The sequence below is a fragment of the Erpetoichthys calabaricus genome, chromosome 11, assembly GCF_900747795.2.
Source record: "Erpetoichthys calabaricus chromosome 11, fErpCal1.3, whole genome shotgun sequence".
Classification (NCBI taxonomy): domain Eukaryota; kingdom Metazoa; phylum Chordata; class Cladistia; order Polypteriformes; family Polypteridae; genus Erpetoichthys; species Erpetoichthys calabaricus.
The window spans coordinates 90,753,572-90,778,021 of NC_041404.2; the positions used below are offsets into that span (position 1 = coordinate 90,753,572).

The 24,450-nt window shown below is 38.5% G+C and overlaps 2 protein-coding genes across 14 annotated transcripts in view; both read right to left on the minus strand.

The window, feature by feature from the left end:
- The window catches only part of wdr13 (WD repeat domain 13), a 55,847-nt gene extending 50,974 nt beyond the window's left edge, over positions 1-4,873 (minus strand). The window contains exons 1-2 of one of the 2 annotated variants that reach the window (XM_028813587.2): positions 4,641-4,873; positions 3,400-3,487 (exon numbers count right to left, since the gene is read on the minus strand). In XM_028813587.2, coding sequence (XP_028669420.1) covers positions 3,400-3,440 — 41 coding nt within the window. In that variant the 5' untranslated portion in view covers positions 3,441-3,487; positions 4,641-4,873. Of the gene's footprint in view, positions 1-3,399; positions 3,488-3,667; positions 3,861-4,640 lie in introns of those variants that run through there. The other variant, XM_028813586.2, reaches the window with a different exon arrangement.
- Positions 4,874-6,536: 1,663 nt separating this feature from the next.
- cpt1a2b (carnitine palmitoyltransferase 1A2b) overlaps positions 6,537-24,450 on the minus strand; it is a 165,227-nt gene continuing 147,313 nt past the window's right edge. For 4 of the 12 annotated variants that reach the window (XM_051933691.1, XM_051933694.1, XM_051933693.1 and 1 more), the window contains exons 20-21: positions 21,654-21,733; positions 6,538-6,779 (exon numbers count right to left, since the gene is read on the minus strand). In XM_051933691.1, the coding sequence (XP_051789651.1) occupies positions 6,773-6,779; positions 21,654-21,733 (87 nt within the window). In that variant the 3' untranslated portion in view covers positions 6,538-6,772. Of the gene's footprint in view, positions 6,780-17,441; positions 17,892-20,483; positions 21,734-24,450 lie in introns of those variants that run through there. The other 8 variants (XM_051933701.1, XM_028813589.2, XM_051933697.1 and 5 more) reach the window with 5 other exon arrangements.

Consider the following 24,450-nt stretch of genomic DNA (forward strand, 5'->3'; position numbering starts at 1 on the left):
AAAACATACATATGATATAACATTTAAGTACATTCGAGGGCTATGCAGGCACTTTAGCCCTCAATGGACTCGTTCAGTAGGTGGATTCTAGAACCTTCTCAATCTATTTTAGGGTTGTGGGGGCCAAAGGCCATCTCACCAGGATTGTGGAAAAGACTGAAAACAGGAGTAGACAGGACTGTAGTCCATCACAGGAAACACTCTCACTCAAAAATGCATATAAATAAAGACAAACACATACACACACACACCATATTCACACTAAGTGGCACTTTGCAATTCCCAATTAACATTACCTAAATATTTATATTTTTTAAATCTTTGCTTGAGCATGTCTGGCTGCTTTTATTTTCATGAAATGGGCCTTGCAAAGCTCTTAGGTTAAAGCAAATATAAAGGCTAACTTGATTATAGTGACTCGCCATTATGGATACCATGCAAAATTGGCACTCTGAGGGTAAATTATAGAATGACCAGGTTTTCAAAGTCCCAGACTTGGACACTTGTGTAGCACGTATGCCCACAAATAAAGCCTCATTTGTTTAATGTCTCTCATCATCATCATCATCATCTTCAGAGATGAATCAGGGCTAGGTAAAAACACTTTCACAAGTAAATAAACATGACTGCACTCAGTGCTTGAAGTGGAAACAAACAAAAGGTAGTATACTGTCTGTTTTTGTGTGCTTCTTGTTCCTCCTCGTGATGCTGTTCAAATTTAACACAATCAAGCAGGGTCCCCCCTTGGAGTTTTGCAGCACTGAAAATATTTATTAGATGGGTAGCGTGCTAAAACCAGAACATTCTGACATTTTTCAGTCACACACAGTGGGAAATTGGGACTGTCCCTGTCACCAGGACATTTGGTCACCCTAATAAATGATAGTGAAACAGTTCATCATTATAATCTGCAGATAATGCAGGTGTGAAGTTGGGATAGTGTAAAGTTAATACTGAGTAAATGTTTATTTAATCTGTGCCTAATGTCTTACACGCCACAGGGTGCTTTAATGAGATATATTTTGTTTTCATTGCTTAAATTTTATGCTTTTATGGTTTGGAAGATCATTTAAGTTACCTGTTATAAGTTAAAGCATGGGCGGTGCTGATGCCCTTGTTCTTTTCTGCTTGCGCTGTAGCTGTGCAAGCTCAGGCTGCCTCCCGCATGTGCTCATTCAGCCAGTGACAGCAACTACCTACCAGCATACACAGTCTGCTGCCATTTTATTAACTTTTATTGTGAGTCTATTTGCAGTCAAGTTGGTGTAACTGCTGTCACGATAAAACTGAAACTGTACACTAATTTGTAGCTGAAGATGCACAGAATGCTTCTTCATTATAAGATAGACAAGTTCGCAAATACACTAATGCTTTGCAAAGGGAGATTTTGAAAATTTAAAACTGTGTACAGTGCGGTCTGTTCAAGATATCTCAATGAAGACTGAACTGTCTTGACAAATTTCTTTGAAGAATAATAAGTATGGTACATTTCAAAAAATTGATCCACAGGGGGCTGAGTTGTTTCATGCGGACATGGGCTATCGCAATAGGAGTTTTGCACATTATATACAAACGCACCTAAAAGTGGATAATTCAACAATTACCCACTGGTCACACAGTAAATATGGATTAAAACAGTTTTGTGCAAGTTGTTCTTTATGCTTCGTTTTGATACGGATTGTTCTTGGCCCAGTTTTACACTATGCACGATAACTCACAATATTCTTTTGCAAGGATCAACATTTCCAAATTGGGAAACATTCAATTGGTGCTTATATACTTAGCCTAAACTACAATACTCTTGTTAGTGCAACTGTCTTTAAAAAAAAACTCACATCTGGAGAATTTGCATGATGATACAAACTAAAAACCAATCATTTAAAGATACAGGCTAAATATCAATCAGTTGCACTTTACCACCAAGGTGTCCCTAAGGCATTCCTAGGTTGTATATATTTAGCATGTATTGACTCCAAAAACTTTCAAAAAGAAATGTAATAAAACTACAAATAGGCTTAAGCAAGTGGAAAAGGTGTACCATCCCTTTCCTCGAGTCTGAAGAAGGTTTCCCTGCTGTGGAAAACATCCTGCGTATCCCAGTGCCAAAGAAAGGCCATTCCAGTAATCCCAAAGGACTTCAGACATAATGAAGGCCTTTGAGAGGCTGGTCCTGAAACAGATCTGACCCTTGGTTTCAGCATGTCTTCGTCATCTTCAGTTTGCCTATTAGGCACAAACGGGTGCAGAGGATGCTCTGATCTACATAGTCTTCCCCTGCTTCAACAGAGCTGCTACAGTCGGGACAATGATCTTTGATTTTTCCAGTGCCTTTAACACCACTTTGCCTCATCAACTGGGGAAAAAGCTCAAGGATATGCATCACAATGCCCCCATAATCTTGTGGATTGTGGACTACCTGACCAACAGACAGCAGTCTGTGAGATTCGAGGACTGTGTGTCAGAAATTGTCACCTGTAGTACTGAAGCACCACAGAGAACTGTCCCGTCTCCCTTCCCATTTACCCTCTACACATCAGATGTCCAGTACAATACCAGCACTTCCCACTTACAGAAACTCACAGATGACTCCTCTGTCATTGGCAACATTAACAATGGAGGCTACTCAGAGTACTGAAAGTTTGTCGAGAACTGTGCAATATATGAAGGGCCTGAGGAGACTTATGTCCTTAGATGTATGCAGCAAGCTGCTGGAGTTGTTTTACCAGTTTATAGTATCCAGACTACTGTTCTACTCCACTGTCTCCTGGGGAAGCAAGTTGAGTTCAAAAGGCACACAATGCCTTTACAAAGTTATAAGGAAAGCCTACTCCATTACAGTGCTAACCCTGGATGCTCTGGAAGCTGTTATGGAAAACAAATGAAGGCTTAAAACTGGATGCCATCATGGAAAAACTTCCTGCGTAAATCTCTCTCTTGGAGCACTTTTAGTGACGGGCTCATTCCTCCACAGTGTGCTAAGAGGCACTTCTGTTTTCTTCGCGCTGTACTCAGGTAATTCACTGCTTCTTCCCAACATCCCAGATTAAATGATTATACTGTACTCTTGAAGTTCATGTCGGTCTTTCTGCACAATACACATTTATTATACATGTATTTATTTATCCATTGATTGATTGTATTATTTGTTCTGTGAGCCTGCATCTTTTTTTTCTGCTGCTGTATGCATCTAAATTTCCTTTTGAGATTAATAAAGTTTATCTAATCTCACAGTCATTCTCTGCGTTTATCCGATTGTCTTCCATAATACTCCATTTTTTACTGATTTTGAAAAAAAAATGTACAATATATTTTTAACTTATTTGTGCCCCTATGCTTGACTGAACAAGGAATTCTTGCGGGGGTCGGTGTACTGGCACAGCCAGATGGAATGGTGCTTACCTTGCATCCACTGCCAAGACCTGCTGCCACACTGCGGCCATGCCACTATCATTTACGGAACTTGGGAACAGGCAGCAATGCCAACGCCCTAAAAAGAAAAGCGAACGCATCTGTTAGCACTCCCGTTCAATGCATAACACAGCATATGAAATACTGTTATTGGAGTTAAACAAAATGATAAGGTACACGTGCAACTAAAGTAAAAAGACAGCCAAAAGAAACAGCAAGAGATTGTCAGTTACAGGTACGCCGAGAGGTTCTGTCTTACCTGTGCTTACGATGTATTTTACTTGCACCAAACTAAAAACACACTGACGTCCACTTTCACAAAGGTATTAAAGGAAATGTCCTCCTTGCTTTTCAACCATATGAACAAGATCCCTGTTATTCATCGAACTTAGTTCCTGTATCCCACCAAGAAAAGTCAAACCTAATCACGGTGCTAATAGGGCAGAGCTACAGCAATGGCTTCGTAACATGCCACGCCCATTTCCATTAATTGGCTATTCTTTCCGCCCTCCACATTCACTCTGCGTCTATTCGCCAAAATGCAGCACGCCAACCTTGCGAACCCATGACTGCAGCCATACATAGTGTTAGCGATTCTCGTATGGCCCCGCCCATGTTACTGATTGGCTCGTGTCCCTGTCTTTCAGAAATGGCCGCGACAGCTGTCGCGGAGACAGAAACCAATTCCCAGTACAGAAAGTGTGACCTTTTCAGCATTAATCTTCTTTCAAAAAACATCGTGCATAGTTAGTAATTATATTTTAAAAGGGAATTCTTAACACTTTAAAATTGCAGACGTATCGGTTATTTTCGCACGAGAAACGGTGCTGTAAAACGTCTACTGTGATGCACAATGACCGTGATATTATAAACAAAGCAAATTAAGAGTGATGTATTTGAATCACTATGAATGTCTATATGTGTCATTTATTGGGTGCAGTGAAAACGTGACATAGTCGATTTATTCGAGAAAGAGAGAGATGTGGGGATCGTTAGATATAAAAAGAGGTTTTCATTTCAATCAGTGTAGATACGTGCACTGTCTGATGCGTTATTTTAAATACTGCTTCAAACAAACGTGGCGTTTCCTAACATGACGATGTACTAAGTAGGGCAGCCAGTGCAGTAACCATTCTTTAAGCCCACTCCTGCTTTGTTACATTGCTGATGTTCCATTCGTTTGGGCCAGGAAACGAAAAATGCGCCGGTTTAGCATATATTTAATTACTTACCATCTCTCTGTGTATAACTGAAATCCTACATTTCCCAGCTTGATACGTGATGCACTACCCTGCAAGTGAAGTGCCGGTCATTCTCTCCTGGCGATCCAGTCCCCTGTTCTCCTAGCAGCTCACGTGACCGCTGCTATGACACCCAGTTGCTTGTTTCATGTTTTTCTCTGAGCATCAGTTGCCAGCAGCTTGTTCTTTCCTTTGCCTGTGCTTGGCTACAGGGGTTTCTTGAAACATTCGCTTAAAACAACCTGCTTTGTTAGGCTTTTCGTGGAACACACATCCACAATAAGGAATCGGGTCAGAGAATGATTGATGCTAGTTGGCCTGTTCAAGAACTAGGCAGGTATTTAGTATCCTTTAATTATCTCACCTCGGATTTTTCATTCCAGGATAGTTTGGTCATAATACATGAGATTAAATCAGATCGGCTGACTAATATCCTCTTTGCAGTAGAAATTACTATACAACAGTAACAAGTTCACACATAACTCTTAACATTATAATAATTAATTATTATTATTTTATTGTTATTAGAAATCTCGTTTCATCTCTTCTCCTCAACTGCTTAACCTGGTGAGAGTCATAACTGCAGCAGGTTAACCCAGACTTTCCTGTCCCAGGCTACAGATGTCAGCTCTTCCAGGCATTCCCAAGCCAAGCGAGAGCCCGCATCATGTCCTGTGTCTGCCACAGGGTCTCCACCCAGTGGAACATGCCCAGAGTAGCACTAGGGGGAGATGTCCAGTGGGCATCGTAATGATATGCCCAAATCACCTCAGTTGGCTCCTTTCGATCTAGAGGAGCTGCAACTCTACTCTGAGGCTTTCCCTAATCTCTGAGCTTCTCACCCTATCACAGAGTGTCAAGAAATCTCATTTTTACTGTTTGTGCATGTAACTTCATTCTTTTGGTCATTAGCCACATTCATGACATTGGTGATGACAGACATGTACAGTAGATCATCCTGTTAACCGACAGCATTGTCTTTAGACACAGATCCTGCTTCACCACCATGGACTGGTACATCACCCAAAGAACAGCTGTCGTTATTCCAATCCACTTGTTTCTCTCATGTCAACTTTTTCCATTATTTGTGATAAGATCCCAAGATATTTGAACTCCTCCACTAAAGGCAGTTGTTCCCTCCTCACTTAAAGAGTCTAATCCAATGTTTTCAGAGAGAAAACTATGACCTCAGACATGAAGGTGCTGATCCTCATTCCAGTCACTTTACATTCGTCAGCAAATCACCTGAGTGCGTACTGAAGGTCACAGTCAAATTAGGCAGAGGACAATGCCATCTGCATAAAGCAACAATGCTACCCCTAGCCTCCCCAGCTGGACACTCTCACATGCTAGGCTGCACCTAGTCTAGTCTAGGCTTTCTTGTCTATGAAAACCAGAAACAGAATTGGGGACTAGACATAGCCTTGATAGAATCCGACACCCACAGTAGACAAATTTGACTTAACAGGAAATATTCAGAAACAGCTCTCTTCTGCATTCATATCAAGTACAAATAATATGTAAGAGCCTCCCCATTACCTCATATCTCTGGAGCACCTCACACAACACATGCAGAGGTACAGGGTCATATGCTTTTTCCAAATGTACAAAACACATGTAGACTGGGTTATTATACTCCCATGCACCACACAGGAATTGTGTCAGGAAGAAGACCTGGCATACTGATCCACATTGTTCCTCTTATATCTTCAGCTCAGTCATAAGATTCTTTCCTCTAGCACCTTAGATAGGAGTATGATCCCTCTGTAGTTTGAATACATCCTCTGGTCACCTTTCTTAAATGCATGGACCACCACAGCATTTTGCCATTCCAAGAGTGCTTTGCCCTCGTTCCATGCAATATTGAATAGATGCGTTAATCATGCTATCCTGACAATGTCCAATGCTCAGATCACCTCACCGAATGTTTCCAGTGCTGCTTCCGAGTAGAAGGAACTTCCTTAAAAATGTTCCTTTTACCACTTGACAATTTCTAGTCCATCCCTGCTTAACACAGTCTGGGCAAGGTTACACCTTCCCCGCCTGAGGTGCTGAACAGTTTGTCTGAACAGTGTTGAGGCTATCCAACAGTCTGCTCAGTGATGTGGAGCTGTCTTCTGGGCTCACTTCCTGCAAGGTGAAGGGTGAGGAAATCAATTTAGTAGTGGGCATAGATAGACTAGACCCTGGCAATGGATTATCCACCTTAATAAAAGGATAAGTGTCTGTGTATCTGTGTGTCCATCCAGTTGCTATGTCTTTGTCATTCCAACAGATGGGCCATCAAAAACATTTGTAGCAATGAAATGGATTGCTTTTGTCATTGCAAAAGACGGCACATCAAAACATTAATACCGCTTTTACAAATCCCATAGCAAATGGCATATAACAGTAACATATGCATTGCATTTGTCATTCCAGCATATGGCACATCACAAACATTTGTTGTAATTTACCATCTATTGGAACAACAAATATAATGCATTTTATAACTACATGGATAACAAAATACATTCCAATAGATGGTGCACTGCAAACATCAACAGTGAGGTCTACATTAATTACTTAGATTTCAACCCGTATTAGATGGGCAGCACAGCTAGTTAGATATAACAATATAAAAGTTCAACTGAAAACCAAGGATTGTATGAATGTAGCAGGCTTGGCAAGTTGTTAGGACTTATTCAGTTGTCAGTTTTAGCTTTTAGTTGGTTTCTGCCTTTGTAATGCTACTGGGATAACTTTCACTCTGAAAGCCATAAAGCTGAATTAAGCAGGTTTCATAAATAGATGGATTGTAATGTCCAGATTAATTTTATATATTAAAATTTGTTACAAAAAATAATTCAAACATTAATCTTTGAGACTCACAAGTGTTTTGCTGTCAACTTTCTAATCTGTTGTGCATTATGACTTAGTATATTAACAAAAATTCTTGCCCCATCTGTGGGATAATTTGGCAGTTGTTCCACACAGTAAAATGGCTTAGGCTGGATATGGGTATTGCATTTATATTGGTAGAACACTTAGTTAGAAGCTTGTTTATAGCTGAGTCCTTTTACTGCAATAATTTTGAAATTAAAGGTATACACACCTGTTCATGTAGCATTTACAGAATCTGATTAAAGCAAAGTGATGAATAATTCAATGGCATGTAATGTTGTTTTGTAGCCATAATTTTAGAATCTGCAGGTCCCTTAACATGTAAAGCATGAGGGCCTGGGTTATTTGCAAATACCAAATTAAATACATTTGAATGTTTCAACAAATAAAACAATAATTGGGGAGTATGTTCAAACAGCAAAAATGAAGGTTTAACTATGCAAAGAAATCATCTTGCAGAACAGGACTGTCAAGCTGAGATCCCAGGATTTGAGTTTAACACCTCTGTTGTAGTGTTTATAGCATCAAACCATTCTTGTGGAAAATCAACAAGCAGAAGAGACTGCACTACGTGAAAGACCCTTAAGCACTGAGCCAAAACATCTTATGGAATGATGACTCCAAATTTGAAATTTGTGGTTCATAAAGACGCTATTATATTAAAAGAAGGACTGTCTAGAACAGGGGTCTCCAACACGTCGGTCGCGATCTACCGGTAGCTCGCAATCCCTTTCCAAGTAGCTTGCCAAAGAGTTAATGAATCCTACATAAATTTGAAAACTTGATTTGTCAAATTAGGGGTGGGCGATCTTTCCAAAAAATCACAATCCTTTTAACACAAAATCATGATCCACAATCTGAACTGCAATCTATCTTTTCAATGTGGCATACACTTAAGAGAATATCCGGAACTCACACTCATCAAGACCTAAGTAACACTTTACTTTAAATATCAAACAAAGTTGAATTCAAATGTTCTCTCGTTCACTAGCTAAGCGGAGTTAAGGAACACTCCCTGAAGCTGGCGAGTGAGTGAGGAAGACCCCTCCCCTCGTCCTGCTGTGTGTTTCTCAGATTCGTGCAAATAAATCGGTACTGCAAGCGAACGATGATACATAGCGAAATGAGAGAAGTCGCAAAATCAACCGGAATGTTCAAGCAAATTATAGAAAAAAATCTGATCTAAATTCGTTAAGTAGTTCTCTCATGAAAAGCGGACAGACATACATACAGACAGAGAGACATTGGATTTTATATATTAGTAAACCTTCAAAATAATGTGCAGTTAAAGTCTCAACAGCATTCTCAGCATTTCTGGAGCTTAGTAGAGCCAGATAACTTTAAGAATCTTCACCAAGCAGCTCTGAAAATGTCTGCTTTGTTTGGGTCTACATACTGTATCTCTGTGAGTTTGCCTTTTCTGACATGAAATCAAAGTTCAGAAAAAGACTAACAGATGAACATTTAAATGACTCCATAAGAGTGAACCTAAGTGGCTACACTCCACCATACACCTCTCTTGTTGACTCCATGCAGTGCCAGTCATCTGACTAACTAAAAAACACATCACACATGCAACTGGACATGTGAATACTCTTGTGAAGTGAAACAGTGACATGTAACAAAATGACAAATGAATATGTAATATCTGTGTGTTTGTAATTGCATTGTTTTGTTTTGACAGCATTCATGTTTTAATTCAATAGTGTGAGATACACTTGAAAATGCATACAGACATATAAAATGTACTTGCTGGTGAACTAGTTATTTTTTGAGATGTTTTAATGCAAAATGTGGGTTGTGGGCACCAACATTGTGTAAATGTTTAGGCAAACCAAGCTTATTCAGTTTGTTTGGTTTGAAAATAAGCTATGAGAATAAACGTTAGAAAACATGAGTAGCTCTCGGCCATTTGCATTTTGTAAAAGTAGCTCTCAGGGGAAAAAAAGTTGGAAACCCCTGGTCTAGAAGTACACCGATGCCAGTCGGCAGCCTTTTGAAGCACATTGACAGGTCTACCATGGTCTGATCGTGCATTTCAGCTGATGGTGTTGGACAGTGGTTCTCAAGTTCAGCATCCACTGAACAGTGTCCACTGCGCCTGGAGGTCTTAATCTCAGCCAATGTTTGGACTCAACTCCTACTTCAATTAAGCAAGCTATTACTTCCCATTTTATACATTTTGTTGTCAATCCAGAAATTATAAAACTGGGTTTGCTAAATTTTGATTGGAGTGAACCAATTTAGTGTTTTTTGATGTTGCTTTTTATGATTATCATTATCATGATTTTCTTGCTGCTTTTCCAGGTATTCTATGCATTTAAGCCATTATTTACTATGATTACACTTGTGGTATGACACTGATGTTGCTACGACTTTCAGTTTTTATGTTGTTTGTCCCCATGTCTATTTCACTCATTAATTTTCATTATCTGGATATAATGTAAGTACAAAACTCCACAGAAAAATAGAAAAATGACAAAATTGATGTAAAATGAGTCAGTGATAGTGAAATTGGTTGGAACAAAAAAACCTACAGCCACAGGTAAAGTCCAGGAATGAACTTGGGAACCACTGGAGTACGGAATCTAGTCAAAATCAGTGGAATGATATCTGTGGAGAAATAAACATCATGCTGTACCTTCAGGAAAACACTTACTGGCAAAAATGTCATCTTTCAAGCAATTCAACACATATTTCTGTGCAGCCTGGACACATCATCAGTGATGTTACCCAGGGTCATTGGGTGTTTTGGGTCTTTCGAACATTACAGACCCTCGCCTGGGTGACCCAACTTGATCAAATTCCAGCTTGTGTCCAGCTGGCCTGTGTGCTACACGCATTCCCTCTCCCAATCCAAAGCCATTGTGAAGCCTTCTCTGAAGTTTCTGTGATGCTCTTGATGGTCTTGCTGTTGTGCAGTCCTGTAATCTCAAGGATCTTGAGCGCCTGGTATAGAAACCCGCCTGCAAAACCTCTACACCCCATTTCAATGGGCTTACTTCGGGCCCTCAATCCACAACTCCGACACTCGCCCACCAGCCCTTCATACTTGGCCTTCTTCCTCTCCGTAGAGTTGTGTGTTGTCGCTCTGCGCTCAAGTGAAAACCTTGGCTTGTGGCAGAGTTCTCCCTTTGCCGTTGCTACATGGTCTGTTGTCCTTTGTGTAGTGTTGTCTCCGTCAGCCTGCTGTTAGGCTTTTTGTCACATCCTTTGCACAAGGTAAAATGTTACTCTTTCTGCCTCAAGAGTTAAGGCATTGATGTCGCCTTCTTTAATAATGCTGCTTCTCAGTCTTCCCACCCAGGGTTCAGTCACTAGCACAGACCTTAGGCCTGGAGGAGTAAGTCAATTTAGGCTGCCCAGCTTCAAGACTCAATAGAGAGTTTCTTTCAGGCTCAAATAAAGTGCTGTCTTACTTCCAAGACAGTGGGTCATCAGCTTCCATCAGTAGAGAGAGAGAGAAGAGACACATGAACCAACTTTAAACAGAAGATACATCCTCTGATATTTAGATCAAAATCCATCCCAGGTACAGACCCAGTGCCACAAATTAACATTTTTCCTTGTGCTGGATTATAGTAGTTTTGTTACAGAGAATTAATTTTGTGGGATTTTTGCCTATTTTTATTAGTCATGCAAAGTTTTAATTGTTATGTTGGTCGTTAACCATCTTTTGTTTCTGCGAAATGCAGTTTGTATCAAGTGATCACAATCAGTTTTGACTTAAATATGGAGCTCTGCAACATAACATCATCCCTCTGTGAAAAAATTCTTTCAAAAACTTATAGTGTAGTTACTTTATCTCCAGCTAGGTCTAGCACTGGGTTATGTTTCAGTTTTGACTTCCTTCTGTCCCAGACTTCTCTTTCCATTTATTTTCATGTTTTGTTTGCTGGTTATCTCTAACTTTTCAGTTTTGACCTATGTCCATCCCTCATTACAAGCCTACCTGATGTGACATCTTTTGGTCTTCCTGTAACTCACAATAATTTATGGGAATGCTGTTTCGACATCCAGTGCCCGCTTATTGGAATCTCACTTTGTCCATCAGAGCCAGTAAGAGTTGCAGTTACAAACTTGAAGATAATGTGCTTTTGGGCACCTTTTCACCCTAAGGCATCTCTGCAGACATGTTAGCTCATTCTTTATTATCAGATAAAGTACAGTGCCGACATAAACATTGGTATACCTGTTGTTTAGCTGTTCACTTTAGTGTTCATTCTGGAGTCTCTGCTATTTCTGCTCTCTTAACAGCGTAGAGTAGGCTCTTTTTCCTTAGAAGACTGCATTCCTTTAATGTGGGTAGTGACATTCTTCACATCTTCTGTAACTTTGTGATGGCCAGTGCGATTTTCTACACTGTGGTGTGCTGGGCTATTAATATCACTTCAGGAGAGGGCCACCGAATCATCAAGCTAATCAAAAGAGCAGACTTCATTATGGGACATGCTCTGGACCCCTTGGAGGCAGTAGCAAAGGAGAAAGTTAAAACAAAGCTGAGTGCCATTATGAACAAAGCTGCACATCCTCTCTCTGACAAACTGAGGACTTTCAGCCAGCAAATTATTCAACAGAAGTGTGTCTAGAAACCCTACTGGATGGTTTCTTTACACCAGCAGCAATACTTCTACATAATGCCTCAATGTCACTTGTGGTGGATTGCCAGCTTCTTTCTCCGGCCCTCACCCCCAGGCCGCCAGGAGGAGCTCTCCCAGCAGCGTGGACATGCCCCGAGTTCCAGCAGGGCCTCATGGACTATGTAGTTTTTATACACAGCCCTGCTGGATACCTTGGGGGCCACCAGGCGTCGCTGTAGGGGGGCTCGTAGGCTCGCATGTGCCCTATAACCCGGGAGTATGTCACGGTCACGTGACAGGAAGAAACGATGTGCTCCCGGGTTGAAGAAAAGGACTGTTTACCCTGACCCGGAAGGGAAAAGGAACTGTGGACTGTTGAATGGGAACACCTCCGGGTCAGGGTGTATAAAAGGACTCTGGGAAGCCCAGTACACTGAGCTGAGCTGGGAGGAAGGGTGGCAAAGTGTCTGGGAGTGTGGAGGATTGATTATTGATTGTTTGTTTATTGTTTATTATTGAGTATTGTGGAGAGGAGGGTGCTTTGTGCACTGTATTGTCCAAATAAATATAATTATTGGACTTTTATCTGGTGTCTGACGTCTGATCCAAGGGTTCAAGGGGTCACTGAGACCTCTATCTTTTACACACTGTAACTGCCAAATCAGAGGTTTTCTTTAAGTCGTTCAGGTGTGTGTTCAGACCATAGTGTGCGAGTATACACACTGTGCAGTATCTAGCTTTCTGTCTATCTATATAATGATGTTCTGCAAAAAAACAAATCTTATCCTGGGGACAAATAAAGTTCTATCTTATCTTCAGAAATTAACTTACCTTAGATAATATTGGCAAGGCTTGTGTGACTACAAATATGGCTTACTTGGATTAAGGCTCCAAATCTGATCCCAAACAATCAATGTCCAGCATGATTTTAAAATCAGAAAAGGTTATCTAGCAGTAAATGCACAAACAAGTTCACTGATTGCCTTACAGAGGATTCAGAGAGGTGTTGCATGAATTATCATTCTTAACCCTTTTTGGATGTGACATTAAGGTGCTAGCAAAAAATCACCGTGCCTGCAATCAAGAAAGCTTTCAACATTTTTTGTGTAGGACTGGGACACATCATAATATTTCACAACAATGACACCAATTTCACCATTATTGTATACTTGAGGAAAATGGACACCATTATAGTATAGTCAAAGGTAAAGCATAAACTTTACATCTGTAATGTCTAGATTTCACATACATATTATGTTGTGACTGCAGGCAAGGCTTGAGCAGACTAAAAAAAGGAAAAATAATGAATTTGTCAGTAAATTGGGCACTGCCTAGATGAACTGCAGAAATCATCATAAGAAGCTACATAACAGTGCTTATTGACTAAAGTACTTTAAAGCCAAAAGCAGAAAACCCAGACCAGGTTTTTAAACAGTTCCCAACTAGAGCCATTAGATTAAAGAAATATAGCGATAATTATCAAATCTTTCATGTCATTCAATTTTTCGAAAATGTATTTTCAGGAACCTTAAGTAGTTGACAGATCTCCTAGTTTGTAATGCATGTGGAATGATTTTCCTACCAAAAGAAAAGCAATGTGTAAATGCCTGACAGTTTGCTTAGTCACCTTTTGGCATGGGATATGAACACAAAATGAAGTTTAATTAAATCAGTTTTAATCTACATTACAATGGGATTGGGCAGAAAATGCACAGTTCTCTGGACGAAAGTAAAATCAAATTTGCCATAGGCTGCCATCTTTTGATGGGCACAATGAGCCAAACTGTGACACGCAGTTCTATTCTGTTGGGTGAAGTATTTATTTAATAGATGTTAATTTATTTTAGTGGTACTTCACAATTGGGAGTCAGCTGATTCGTGCCTGCTCTAATTTTAGTTATATTTTAAATAAGCATAACTCAAAATGTTCTTCAATTGTTGCTTTACACTAGTCCTAATATCAATGTAGTTACTGACTAGAGCTGAGAGTTCAAGATGTGTGACATGGTCACACAACAGATGCACTAAGTTACTAAAATAAATCTTCAGCCAAGAGTTGTTTTTTTCCCTGAAAAGTTTACTTTTTATTTTTAGTCACAGCTAATGTAAATGTTATGGAGGTATTGAATAAGGCTCAATTAGACTTAACTTGTGACCTCACTGATTCTTTAGTTGAAGTGCTTTGATTAAAGTGTAATCGCTACAGGTCGTCTGATGAGAACAGTCAGAAAGAGATGATGCCCAAAATAATTATTACAATACAAATTAATGCCACAGATATATTCAGGAAGTTGTTTAGACCAAGGCTAGATGATAATTATATAAATGATGTGTGTGTGGGGAATGCGATGAATATGATACGAATCCTGCAGCAGATGAAATGTTTTTTGAGAACTCAATTGGAATGATTAACTTTAGACAACATAAAGTAAGATGCCACATGTCGGTTGTTCCTCTGCAGTTGGATGATGCGACAACTATGTGGCGGATATGAACTTTAGGGGAGGGCAAAGGTTCTTAGGCCAGTCCCCTCACGATTATATAAAACTGACAGGTTCCTGTATACTGAAAGATTATTGGTTGCAGAGTGAAGAGTGACCTGTGAAGGACACTCAGGGTTGAAATCAGGAAATGACTGTAGCTGAATACTGGATCTTTTGTACAGTATTAATCTTGAGAGAGGTCACTTTAACTTGTATAGATTGTATTCAGTATTTTCCTGTTTTACTTGTCACATAGGCACTCCTGTAGGCAAACATATCCTCAAGCAACAATTTAAATGACCACAAAGTCACACATGCCCGTGTCTGTGGGTCCACATCTGGGGATATATTTAATGCTGTCTCGATGCATGAGGACGCTGCTGCTACGCAAGCAGTGTACTGTTTATACTTGCGCAAATAAGAAAATTTGAAGAAATCATCACAGGGAGAAAACAACGCCCAGTTTTGCTGTATTGAGTTGTGGGAAGAAAGATGTTAAGAATAAAAACTATTTGCCTTGTGATGCTATTGTGAAGGTGCAAAAAATAAAAAGACGGCAACAGCGACACAGAATGTTGAGACAGTATGTGATACCTTTAAATGTATTGTATCAATATGATGGGGAATATGCGACTCTTGTATTGCCTATGTGAAAAATGAAGAAAAGCACCATGAAGACATGTGCATGTCGGCATTTAAGTTTGATGATTTGCTTCACCACATCAAACCATTCATTGAAGTACACAGACTGATCCTGTTAGAGTTGCAAACCTGCCATCATGTTGATAGTAAACAACGATGCTGATGTCATGTACCAAAACGCGCACACACACACCATCCATATTTTTGCTGATACTGCAACTCACTAATGCATTGCGTTAATTTCTGAGGAAGTGCTCAAAGGACACTTCAAATGAACATTGGGAACACATGGCAGCCATGATGCATGCACATACACATTTTGAGTGTAAAGTATAAACTGGCACTTACGTCTGAATGTGCTGCCTTGTGCAAACAGCAGTATGGCGGACTGAACAAACCACTGTAACAAAATATTTCATAAACAAAGATATCTCTTTGATGAAGTAATAACAAATTAAAAGTGCTTTAATTTTCCATCAGTCCATTTATTTTCAAAATGCACTTGTCCTCTGAGCATGGATACAGAAAAGCTCATTGAGTGGAAAGTAGGTACAATCCCTGGAGAGGACACCAGTCCATCGCAGGATAAACGCACACACATCAAGGGCAAATTTAGCATCACCAACTCACATAAACAGCATGTTTTTCAAAACAGGTAACTCAATCCCAGAACACTCGACATCCTGCAGGCATTTTCTAACTTGATCTAAAAAATCAAGAATGAGTTTATTTTGCTACAAGTACAATAAGCAAACAAAGCAAAAAAATAAAGTTTCAAAAGTGTTATTTTAAGTGAGATTTACATGATACTGTAACTTTATACTATGAACAGTTTATGTTATGTGATTGTGATATGATGTAAATATTGGCAGCATGGTTGTGATTTCAAAACATTTTTTTTATGGTTTGCCTAGCCACCCCCCAAGCCTAATATTTAAAATCCATCCATGAGTGACACATGAGGAAAATGCGCACGCACACACATACACACACAATAGAAAAACTGAGAAAAAAAGTGGCCCTAAAAAAAATAAAATCATAATTTCTAAAAATACAGCAGCTGATCTTGTTTCTCTGTGCTCAGCTTTGTTTCAGTTTTAACAGTCCACTCTGTGCTGCAAGATTTACTCCGATCTCTCCCACATCACCATGTTCTCCTCTTCATTGTCCATTGCCTGCCTGCTGCAATTTGAAGTCTCCTTTTACTTAATTTGAGGGTTGAGGTAACCCCACACTGTCTCTGACTGCAGCTCCCCCAGATTTAATACTTCCAGAAAACCACTCGTCATAACTGAGGGAATTTTGCAAAAAACAGCTATCTTTCTCGCCTCGTCCTCTCTCCAGTGAAAAGTTTGCACAGTCACTCTTTCAAACCTTCAGATCCAATCCAGCAAGACAGTTTTGGTAAATGTTTTTAGCAAACCATCTTTTTGTAACATGGATAGAATTTATCAGCCTAATGCAAAAGAATATACTGTAGAATGAGTAACAAAGATGAGTATTAGCAATTATTGATAATAAAATAAACGTATCTAGCATTAATATTAATAAATAGTAAAATGTAACCAACAATGGAAAGCTTTCGCTTCACAGGATTGACAACGTTCAGGGGCCTTCATCCTTCTTTTAAAAACAAATAAGGACCAGGGAGAACGCAAAGGTTATAGCCAAGAAGCAGACTAAGCACACAACACTCACTTGGAGTTATTTTGCTCTTTTTTTGACCTTAACGGGTGCATGTAAATTTTGAATACTTCTTTTGATCTGAAGTCACATGTATACTGTTCACTGCATAATTTTTGCATATTAAAGAAATGGAAATTTTAAGGTTTTTATTTCATATCAAACTACCTACTGTTCTAACATAATAATTTATTAAAAAAGCACTTGTTTTATATAATCAAAATTAAAACATATACCCAAACCTACAAGCAGACTATCAATAATCACTTGTTAAAATCACAAAATACAATATTAAGGATGAGGGACTTAAAACATTTAGTTGTTTGTGCCTAACTTAGGTTCAGTACTTAACAATTTAAGACCAAAGAAACTGATATTTGGAAACATTCAAATCCTGGAATGGGGTATGCCAAGAACAAAGGCTGAGAACCCCTTGCCTAGAGATACGAAAGAACATTTTATCACATATGTGTCAGCAGTCTACTATAGCTAACCGTTTACTTTGATTTTGACAGGTCAACTGTTATCCCAAATCAAGCTGTGTTACTGCTAACTGAGATCCAAGATCATATTGTACTTCGCAGCATTGGATTTATATTAACGGAGGCCCGGACCAGATGGTACAATGCTTTGGGGGACCTCAGATTAAAAGTGTTTAGGGATCCCTGCAGTAAACTGCAATTAGTCAAATACTTGTATCAAAATGTTACACTGTAAACTAAGAGAACCTACCTCTATTTAGAACAAAGATATTATAGCTACTTTGTTTTATTAGTCTCAAAAGTTTCACTTAGAAGTTTTTTTAGTCATTAAAATTACATGAGTTCATTTTAACAATCTTTCAAGTATGGCTTCATTTTTAAAGAACATTAACCTTGGCAGAGCTGCTGTAGCCCCAAATTAATTTGACAACTTGTACTTTATTGCAGTCAATTGCAGATTAGTTTAAGGAGGCAGACTTGTTGATTTAGCTTGAAAATACATTTTTTTGAAAAAGGCATGGGGGTTATAATTTTAAATTGAATCAAATCACAAATCATTAAGGTACAATTCAAAATTGAATTGAATTGTCATGTTACAGCTCTAGCCCTAACCCACATGCTGGTTAATGCTTACAGGGAAATTCAGGCACCCTACCACATTATATACAAAAGGATAGTTTGTTATATATTTTTAAGGATTTATAAAAACAAAAATACTCAGATGGATGAATATAACATTCTGCATGCAGAGGAGTACGCCATAAAATTAAACAGGAATAGATCAATTAAATATTAATGGTTCTGGATAAACTTCATTTATTTATGTATGTAAAATGTAGGCAATATTTCCAAAATAATATTTAAAAGTAAAATAATACATCAGATGAAAGTATTATTTTAGTTACATAATTATTTTCAGGAAAACATACAAAGTTACCAAGTATGGATTAAAATTTTCATTAAGTACTGTGATTCAGATGTTTTACAGTGTTGGGGAAAAAACACATACACACAATAACTGTGTCATGGGAAACATTGTTCATTTTATTATGACAAAGTGGCTACTTCAGAAAATATTTCAATACATTTTTTTACTGAGAATTGTCAAATTTGTGTCAAATCTGCTACTTTATGATTGAAATACATTTTAACAAAAATAACAGTAACAATTCAATAAAAACAGAATCATGAATATAATGGACAGAGATAGATTTAGTTTTTACATTAGATAAATATCAAGTGAATTGCTGATTTTTTTAAATCACAAAACTGGCAATTATTAATTTGACAAAAGAAGTCAGAATAATTTGGGCATGTGACATTTCAATGTAGAGAAATTATGACCTGACTATTGAAAATGGCAATTAATGCTCAGTCCAAATGGAACTGATTGATGTTCTCTATGTTAAACAAAAACAAGCAGAAAACCAATCAACAAATCATTCAAACTGTCACTTGCATGGAATTTCATCACTGTTGCTAACATGTTTTAGTTAGCCAACATTTAAGTCAGAACTTAGCTTGGCTTCAAAGGCTATTCTGTGCACTCAAGAATTTTGCCCTTTTTAAAATTTGTATATATAAATAAAGTAAATGCTATATACCACCCTCCAATATAGTCTAATCATATTATACTACCTCTTTCATTGTAAATATTGTCTCTTCCAGAAAACATAAATGAAATGCAAACTTAGAATTTGCTGAGACAAATCTTTCAGGATTAATTTAAAACAAAATGAGTGCACAATACATAGCAATGCCTTCATTATAACACAAAACAACTTTAAAGCTTAAAATACTCAATAGGTTACTATACAGGTAAAGTTATATGGTAAATGGAAACACGTAATGTTTAACCCAAGTAAGCCGAGTGCACTTTTTGGAGTAATATCTGAGTTAATGTAATACTATAATTCCTGTTTGTTGGGGTAATTTACTGTTGTCTAGTGTTGTATGGTTTTTGTGGAACTGAATGCAAAAAGAAACCAAAACACCAAATTCTATCACGAAAATAACTGGATGGCTTTGTTATGTGTCTACAATTGGGAATTGACACCATACCTCAACTGTTTTATATTTATTTGAAAGATGGGTGAGTAGGTGCTATAGGATTTGGATATGTCTACTGATGTTCTAAATCAATGACCAATTCATATTCTTTATAAACCTTATGATAGATGTGAGGCAGGCCAGGCTAACGCGCATTATTGTTAATATCAATTTGTTTATTTAAAATGTCTCTGTAAGATGTTCCTGCCTTAAGTTTCAGTTCCTTATCAAACCAAAGCAGGATGAAGCTGATGTCTGGAAATACATAAGTAAATATATCTTTATGGTAGACATAAAGTATTGGGAATTTTCATTATGACAGAATACATATTGGTAATTCTTTAGAATACAGAATGCTATTTTGATATACAGTAAATGTCTCACAGATACACATTTGTTTTAGGTTATCAGTAGGCACAGTAAGTGAAACACATACAGTTGTCAGCTAATCACTGCTCAGATAAAATACCTTAATCTGTGTGGTAACACTGTTGTGTGGAAGATAAAATTGATCTACTGTATTTTTCCTATGAACCATAAAAGCAACACTGATCTCAGTCCAAGTTCTGACTACTAATATTAGCTATAATCCTAATAAATCTAACATATAGGCCCAATTTTAACAACTTTGAAAATGTGAGTCACTCTGCCAGATGGGTGTGCAAGGTGAAGACAGTTTTTATCAGTCACTGAATGGGAAAAGTCTACTACTATGATTTGCTTTTTTAAGCTATTTTTATACACTTACTTGTATGTACTGTATATTCTGGAAAGTAGGTCACTAATTTTATTATACTTAATCTTACAGTTAGGCACAGCCTCTATAGTTTAAAGCAACTCCAGATAGATGATTCTCCTTCATTTCCAGATAACTGAAGAAACAAAAGTTTTAATGCAGGTGTTTTAAAATTAAAATGCACAATGCATACTGTATTTATTAGTATGTATTTTAAACCAGGTCAGATGGGGATAAGTGACTACAGTATAATGGTACAGTTTAAACCTTTTCAGCTGAATTTTGGAAAAAAAAAAAAAAAGCCGATTCTGCCATACGGCAACTGTTCCACTAGGAGAACTTAGTCATTCCACACATCTGCTAGGGGCACAGAAGGAATGTGTATCTTTGTGCATTCATAAAAATATGAGTAAAAAACACACAAAGACGTATGTTAATCAGCAACATCAGTATTTGAGTCTGAGGCACACTTCACAGGCGGAGGAAAACAAAAACAGGTATTTTGAGTTACATTTGATCCCACACACACACACCCAACTCTGCATGGTTCCTCCTGCCACACACACAAACCCACCTATTTCTTCATAAAAAATTACAACGAGCTCATAAGCAGAATCTGAGAATTAAAGTTTGGAAATTAAAAAGGTATGTTTAAAGTGCATAATATACAATCCACATCAAACTATATATGAGCTGGAAGGCTAATTATTTGCATGTAGAAATGTAATGAAGCATTCTATTGTTTTTCTGCAGACACAGTGGTTCCAACTTCATAAGCACAGTGACTTTAGTATTCATCACTTACCTGTACCAAAAAACCCTTTAATCACTGCAAAAAATTAACAAGTGTAAATATGAAAAAAGGTTCAAACTGAACCCTAAAAAGTATGCATGCAAGCAGAGGAGGGTCAGATGCTCCATTTCTCTATGCAAATAGCACATCCACCATTAGTGTAGGGCTGTCTTATTAATCAGGTAGACACTGGCCGTGTGGCATCTCTTCTTTAACCAGTTTGCTTTTCTTCAGTTAATTTAAGGCACTATCAATTTCTTTCAATCTTTCCCCCTTTTATAAAGTTAATTACACTAGTTATCTTGTCATTACCCAAATATAGTGGAACAAGAGCACTGTATCATTGTAGAATAATACATAACTAAAAAATAAAAGAAATTGAAGAGTAGCATTCCAGAGACTGCTGCAAATTTGTGCACCATGAGAATCTGGGAGTAATACTGCTTCTGTGGGACAGGGATTTCAGTCTTTTGTCTTTATTTACATATTTTCCATAAGAAACTTGCCAGCTGCATTCACAAAAGAGATAAGCACCAACACATAATGGCAGATCCAAAGTTACATAAACAGAGGCATTTAGACATACAGTATGAGGAATCAACTGGAGCACAGGGTTATTTTGGTTCCCAACAGAAAACCTGAGAAAAAACATCACTAACAAAATGTAGCTCACAGGTTTTTCTTGCCATTGCTGAAGAGAGCTAAAATATCCATCATTGACTGGTGAATGTGCCGTCCAAACCGATGAGCATTCTAGATTGACAGAATAAGACAGACATTAAGAAAAATATTGAAAGTGATACAGCACAAAAAAGCTAATTATTGTCTTTTGTAAAATGTTGTGTTTTGATCAAAGAGCTAGGTAAAAAAATCAAAGTTGGTACGTATACATATTTTGTAGCATCCATTATTAAAAAACAGTATGATTCTAAGCCAGGGATGTCAAACTCAGATTCTGGAGAACCGCAATGGCTGCAGGTTTTCATTCCAGCCAGTTCCTTAATTTGTGACCAATTACTGCAGCCAATACAACATCCATCCATCCATCCATTTTCCAACCCGCTGAATCCGAACACAGGGTCACGGGGGTCTGCTGGAGCCAATCCCAGCCAACACAGGGCACAAGGCAGGAAACAATCCTGGGCAGGGTGCCAACCCACCGCAGGACACACACAAACACACCCACACACCAAGCACACACTAGGGCCAATTTAGAATCGCCAATCCACCTAACCTGCATGTCTTTGGACTGTGGGAGGAAACCGGAGCGCCCGGAGGAAACCCACGCAGACACGGGGAGAACATGCAAACTCCACGCAGGGAGGACCCGGGAATCGAACCCAGGTCCCCAGATCTCCCAACTGCGAGGCAGCAGCGCTACCCACTGCGCCACCGTGCCGCCCCCAATACAACATACCTTTTAATACTTTTTTAATTTTAATTGATATACTTTTTAAGTTTTGGAATTCTTAATCAGTTCTTTTTCCCTTAACCAAATAAAAGTGAGATGCAAAGCAAGCCAACAGATGACCAATATAATGAATGGTATGAAGGGACTGGAGTCCCTGCCAGGATGTGCTCCCTCGCCTTCCCTGGTTGGAAGGTGCAGGTAGCAAGTGGGCAAAAATAGTGGACGGGTGTTCCCTGGCTAAGCCAGAAGGGTAGTAGAAGATGCCATCCCGGCAAGATTAGGTTGAAGACATATTTTATGGGACTTCAGATTGACAAGGAAGTGCTTCCATTGGGCTATGCCCCTAGCACCGGGAATACACTGGAGTCCAACATAAAAGAAGCCGTTCAACATCATCCAAGCAAGTTAGACTTGGGTCAAAAAGGACAAAGCTTACCTGGACAAGTGAAAGAAACAAGAGAGAGACAAAAAGAATTGTTTCAATAAAGTATTTGAAAAGAAAGATAATGATAATCTGAGAAATATTAGTTTGCTCTGGTTCACTGAAAATTTGGTGCTCTCTTCCAAAAGTAAATAAATAATTAAATAAAATACAAAATTCAACAGTTTTACAAACATCTGCTGTGGCAGAATTACAGCAATAACAAGCTACTGAATTAAACTATGTGTTTCATGAACAGCAGAAGTGGCTGCTAATTAAATTACTTGGAATAAAAATGGTGTCCTTGCAAGAACTGAGTTTGAGATCCCTGAGTTAACTGGTTAAGGAAAAATGCAACAGTTCTGAATATTGAATCAAATCAATTAAATCAAATTACAGCAAAAAGAAGTGTGTTCCATTAGCAGCCATAATTGGGTACTTATTAAGATTGTGGCTTGAATGAAAACTGCAGCTACTGCAACCTCATCTCAACTGCACTATAGAAATGTACTATTAATTCACCCATTTATCCAGTTTTCTTCATGTTCAAGTCCATAGCACCCTAGAGTCTATCTTAGCAGCCATAGGTGCATGGGAAGAACTGCTGTAACCAGGCAATAAGACTATTATAGCCCCAGGCTAAATAACACACATAGAACACATACACAACTTGTATTCATTCAGTGGTGACCAATTTTAATATATAATAATAAGTAACACGGGCATATTCTGTAAACTCATATAGTGAGAGGGATTATATTAACTATACTGTAAATTACAAGTAAGCCTAAATCAAACTTAGTTACAAGCACATTTCTGTAAAAACTGTCGCATACTGCAGATGTGCTATCATGTACTTTGCAATGTTAATTTCTGAACTGTTTAATAACCTTCCACAGGCATACACTTTGTTACAGAAAGTTAAAAAACACATGTTGCTAAGAAAGTGAAGCTAGGGCCACATGGATGACCAGTAATTTTCTACCTTACAACTCCAGGCCCCATCCAACATCTATATGGTTTTTCCATGACTTCTCTGTGCCTGCATAGATGTTATTAGAGAATCAATCCCTGTAAGTACACCCAGTGTAAGTACAATAAATGTGTGTGTGTGTGTCTCCTCCTCCTAGAAACTATGAAAAACCTTGCGGGAGGAAGCCCTCTCACAGCTGCAGGACTGTTATGTATACTATACACAGAATGTCCATATTTGAACAATTAGACTTAAAGTAGTTCACAGAAGCTGTACTAGCTATATTAAGTTATGTGCTGATATGGTTACAGTGGATAAACACATATGGGTCTACCTCAACCAAAAACCATGGATGACCAGGGAGGCTCAGTCTCTGTTGATAACCTGAGACATAGTCTGCAGGTCAGGGGATAGGGCCCTGGGTTGTGTGGACTCATGGTAGCGTGGCGAGAGCGGTTCCCACATGTGATATGGGAGGGCGACCCTGCGCTTACTGTACAGATGCAGGATTGCCCAGAGCCCTAATTGACGACGAGAGCTGCTGACTGCCGCAGCTGTTTCACATCCCACCTTTAAAAAGGGAAACACGAGTGCAGGATGGGGGAAGAAGAAAAAATGGATTGTAGGAAAACAGACTGGCTAGTGACTGAGAGAAGAAGGAAATT